The following is a 5,014-nucleotide window of genomic DNA, read 5'->3' as shown; positions in this document are numbered from 1 at the left end:
CTGGTCCCCAAACATCCGAGTGTGTTTGTTCACCTGGTACTCGAGCTCTATTTTCAGCTTGATTTGGGAACGGGTTTCGAGAGTGTTTAGCTTCAATGCACGCTTCGCACTCTGGAATAGGTGAACTTTGATCTACGTCAAAGCCGTCTACTAACTGCTGTTTTGCCAGTCGTTGTAATCCTGTGACGCCGATATGTCCATAGCGTTTATGCCACTCTTCCCAAGTAAGTGAGTCATTTGCTTTGTTGGTTGACTCGATTTGAGGCTGAATGGTCGTGGCGTCTAGGATATATAATCTATTTACACGGCGTCCAATTGCTATGGTCCGTCGGTTCTGATCAAGCAATGTGACTTGTCCGTTGTCAAATCGGGCTCTTCCCCCTTGCTCGTCTAGTCGGCTGATTGATATGAGGTTGTTTACTGCTGTTGGAACATGCAGTACGTCTCTCAATTGTACCGTCTTCAATTTGTCTTTGACTCGTGTTTGTATTTTTACTAATCCACGGCCTAGTGCTTTTATTGGCACATTTCCGATTCCGATTATGGTGCCGCCGCTTATTGGACGGTACTCTTCAAACACGGTTCGTTGGCTCACAATGTGGGAAGTGGTAGCTGTATCAGCTACCCACGAGTAAAAGGAAACACGCTCGTCGGCGTCTTCATTCACAGATACATTTTTGGTTACATAAGCCTTATCCTCGTCCATAGGCTCGTCTTCCTGCGGATCTCTCGCGATATTGGCACGCTCTTTCTGCTGACGTGGCTTTTGGGATGATGGTCCCGCTTTCCCCCAGCAATCTTTAGTCTCGTGTCCGAACTTTCCGCAAGACACACACTTCGGCTTGCCCTTGAACCGGCAATCATCTGTGGCATGATTATTTCGTCCACAGACAGTACACTTAGCTCGGCTCTTAGGCATCTCAACATGTTTCTCAATCTTCCTTTTCTTTCCGCTCCTCTCAGTCTTGGCGTAGAACCCTTTCTCTTGGGTGTCCTCGCCTTTTCGACGTTTATACTCGTCGAGGATGATGGAGATTAACTCCTGGGAAGTATATCCTTTTATTTTGTCGGATTCGATTTTCTCGGCATGCGCCCCTAAATAGGACGCAGTCCAAGTTCCCCACGATTTCGGTAATGACATTACGAGAATGGCTTTGAACTCTGCGTCTGGGATCTCGCACCCCATGGTGTCAAGTTGGTTACGCTTATTCACCATCTCAGTAACGTGTTCCGTAATATCGCAGCCTTCTTCGGCTTGCATAGCATAAAAAGTGCGTTTCGCCATTAACGCACTCGACTGACTCCTCGTCTCATGGATTGTCTTTAGATTCTCCCATGCCTCCTTTATGGTCTTCGCACGTGACACGTGGACTACTTTATCATCCTTGATATTGTTCAAGATGAGTGTCCGTGCCACATAATCTTGTTTATCCCAGTATGCGATCTCATCCTTGTCCGTCGTGGGCCTTTTACAGGTCCCATCAATGTGCCCATGGACTCCGTGAAGGTTAAGGATGGTTTCTATCCTTTCCTTCCACGTGATCCAGTTTATATCATTTAGGGCCTCGATTTTATATGACGTGACAGGTCCGAGGTTAATGGCGGGACGCGAAGAGGCATGAGCATCAACAACCATGCTTGTGTTTGGGTTGTTAGGATCAGTCATTTTAGATAGGAGTATTTGCGCAGCGTGTTTTGTTTGTTTCTGATTTATGAGGGTCGATATGCGATACGACAGGGCTCGTAACCTATTGAGATTACGATAGATACGATATTTGTTTGATTCACAAGTAAGAATGAAAATATTTGACTTAGAGGCACACGACGGTGGGCGCTAAGATTGCTTGATCATTCGGATATATCCGCGCAGGTTATATATACTTTATATTACCGCCGGGTTATGTAATCTCCGATATGGCTGACGTGTCCTAGGCTTGTTCAACCTCGACAACCGCGTACCCCGTATACCTTACCATTGGTAATATCCCCAAGGAAATTCGTCGCAAACCATCCCGGCGTGCTCATGTCCTCCTCGCGTATCTTCCCACCACACGTCTGGAACACATCACCAACAAAGCCTCGCGTCGTCGAAGCGCAGCGAATCTCTATCATGCGTGTATGGCACGTGTGTTGTTGCTGCTAGAAAAGGCTGGTCTTGATGGCCTAGCCATGCGCAGTGGGGATGGCATCTCACGTCACTGCCATCCTCTTTTTGCTTGTTTTGTGGGCGATTACCCCGAGCAAGTACTCGCTAGCGCCGTCAAAACTACTGAATGCCCTAAATGTGATATCCCACCCAACGAACTAGAAAGTAGCACAACGGCCTTCGAAATACGCGACCTCGATGCTGTTCTTGACGCACTCGCTACCATTGATGTCGGAGACCTCGAATTCGTTCAGGCGTGTCGCGACGCTGGTATCAAGCCTGTCATTCACCCGTTCTGGGAAAGACTACCCTACGCCAACATATTCCAAGCCATCACACCCGACATTCTCCATCAGCTGTACCAGGGTCTGGTTAAGCACCTTCTAAGCTGGCTGTCATATTCCGTACCTGAAGCTTCTCGTCCGGTCCGGTCCGTCCGTTCTCTCGGTTCCATTCTAGAATTCATTTCCCCGTGTCCCCATTTGTATATGCTTCTTGATGCCCCTATACGCCCGGATCCTTCTGACAGTTAATATCCGGGTTCATTCTGATCCGTCCGTTAGTCTATTCATTTTCCTTTCATTTAACTTGTCCCCCCTGTTTCATTTAATCTCCGGCTCCATTCTCGATCGTCCGCAGCAGTTCATATCCGTTAGTACATTTTCTACATAGCCCTCTGATCCGAAGACTGCGCTTCGGCCGGAAACCCGTCGGATACACTACAGTATATAAACCCTTTGTAACCCGTAGTATTTCCTCAGTTCGAATATCATCTTAGACTCAGTTCATTCCTCGTGTTCCCTCGGCTCTTAGGATTGTCTTCCTAGTCCGACCCTCCGAGCCTCGGGATTATATCCCTAAGGCTAAATCCCTCCGCTTCTACCTTCGGGTAGTCTGTACCTTGTTAGTTTCTACCCGGACGAAGTCTTGGGTAGTCTTCTCTCTCTCGTCCGGCCCGTCTATACCCTTCGGCCGACGATATCCAACCCCCTGTAAATTAGGGGCACGTACTCGGGTAAAGAGCGCAGCGCACGAGCTGAAGCTAAGCCCCTCCGGTCCGACCCGTTGAACACGGTCTTAACAGTATATTCGAACTCACACTTTACCGAGTATACTTATCATCATGGCTCCCACTCAGACAACCAGAACCAACCTCGCCGCGGCCGGTTTTCTAGCCAGCTCACGAAACGCTGCGTCCGACGCACAGAACTTCACTGGTTTCACTCGTCGTCGTACGAGCGTACTAAGAACCCCCACGGACAGCGTCTCGCAAATTATAAACCGCCCGCACCCAGAAACTCCTACTCGCCCGACAACCCCCGGACCATCAGACCCGGATGGGCCTGACGACGGTGGTGATTCAGATCCGCCGGGCGATGATGGGGATGACCCATTTGGTGGGCCCCCGGAGGACGAAGACGATGGGCTAACCCCCGCTGACAGAATCTTCCTCCGCTTCTCTCAAGCTATTGAGAACCTTGCCCGCACTACGCGGAAATCCCCATCCGAAGACTCCAAAGTCAAGGTTCGGGAACCCGATACTTTTGACGGGTCCGAACCTCGCAAACTCCGCGCATTCTTCGTCCAATGCGAACTCAACTTCCAGAACAAGGTCCGCTCTTTCCGCACGGACCGGGCTAAAGTCAACTTCGCCCAGTCCTACTTGAAGGGCATGGCCCTGGAGTATTTTGAGCCCGACCTCCTGTCCGGTGCAACTAATGACCGCCCGGACTGGATGGATGACTATGCTGAGTTCATGCTAGAACTCCAGACCAACTTCGGCCCCCATGACCCAGTCGGGGATGCAGAAATGCAACTCGAACAACTCGTTATGCGCGACGGACAGCGCATTAATAAATATGTAGTAGAATTTCAACGACTTGCTTCCCAGGTCCGAGGTTGGGGCGACGGAGCATTACGCCGTCAGTTCTATAACGGACTTCCGGCCCGCATCAAGGACGAGATTTGTCGTCAGGGGAAACCCGTGACCCTCGCCGAGTTCAGATCCCTATCCCAGTCCATCGACGCCCGATACTGGGAACGCAAGGGCGAGACCTCCCGCGAGGTTAAACCATCCACATCCGCGCCTCCAACAAAACCATATGTACCTCCTACCCGATCCTTCGCACCCGCTACTGACCGGACAACCCCTTCCGGAAGTAAACCCTCCAAACCCTCTACCTCCTCCTCACAGCAACCGGACTTGTCCTCAAAATTAGGCAAGGACGGTAAACTGACATCCGAGGAGCGCCAGAGGCGCATGGACATGAGGCTCTGCCTTTTCTGCGGTGGACCCGGCCATACGGCCCGGGACTGCTCCAAATCGACCTCGCGCGCTGCCAAAGGCCGTGCAACCACAGTGGCCCCGGATGCTATTCCCGAGGCCCCTGTTGAGGCAAAAAATTAGTCCGTGACCCTCCTGACTCCGCGCGGGGCGAGGGTCGCGTTGACTCAACCCGCGCATTGGAGTTACGACTCAACGCTGTCGCACTCACAAACCCATCATCACTCCGTCCATTTGTATCCATATCCGCATATCCGAACATTGCCCAATTTCCGGCTTTAATAGATTGCGGGTCCTCACACTGTTTCATAGAGACAAGCTTCGTCCGAAAGCACGGACTCTCTACCTATGCTATTCCTCCGCTCTCGCTCCATTTATTTGATGGTACTTCTAATGCTACCATTACACAAGCAGTAGATTTACCGATCCGATTCGCATCCGGTGTAGTAACCTCCGATACATTTTATGTAACTCCTTTGGATTCATCTTGTCTTATCGTCCTTGGATATAGCTGGCTCTCCCGACACAATCCGTTGATTGACTGGGTTAAGGGCAGCATCGAGTTCCGGACGATACCGCATGGG

The 5,014-nt window shown here is 50.7% G+C and overlaps 1 protein-coding gene across 1 annotated transcript; it reads left to right on the top strand.

Annotated features, from left to right (window-relative positions):
* Positions 1-1,938: 1,938 nt before the first annotated feature.
* Positions 1,939-2,538, top strand: DEU56DRAFT_705133 (uncharacterized protein; the record flags this gene model as incomplete). Its single annotated transcript, XM_041347387.1, has 2 exons — positions 1,939-2,053; positions 2,099-2,538. Coding segments are annotated over 2 exons (555 nt in total), but the record flags the coding sequence as incomplete, so codon positions are not given.
* Between the last annotated feature and the right edge of the window lie 2,476 nt (positions 2,539-5,014).

Source organism: Suillus clintonianus (genome assembly GCF_016758775.1).
Source record: "Suillus clintonianus strain FC179 chromosome Unknown DEU56scaffold_108, whole genome shotgun sequence".
Classification (NCBI taxonomy): domain Eukaryota; kingdom Fungi; phylum Basidiomycota; class Agaricomycetes; order Boletales; family Suillaceae; genus Suillus; species Suillus clintonianus.
This window is presented reverse-complemented; position numbering and strand designations above follow the sequence as displayed.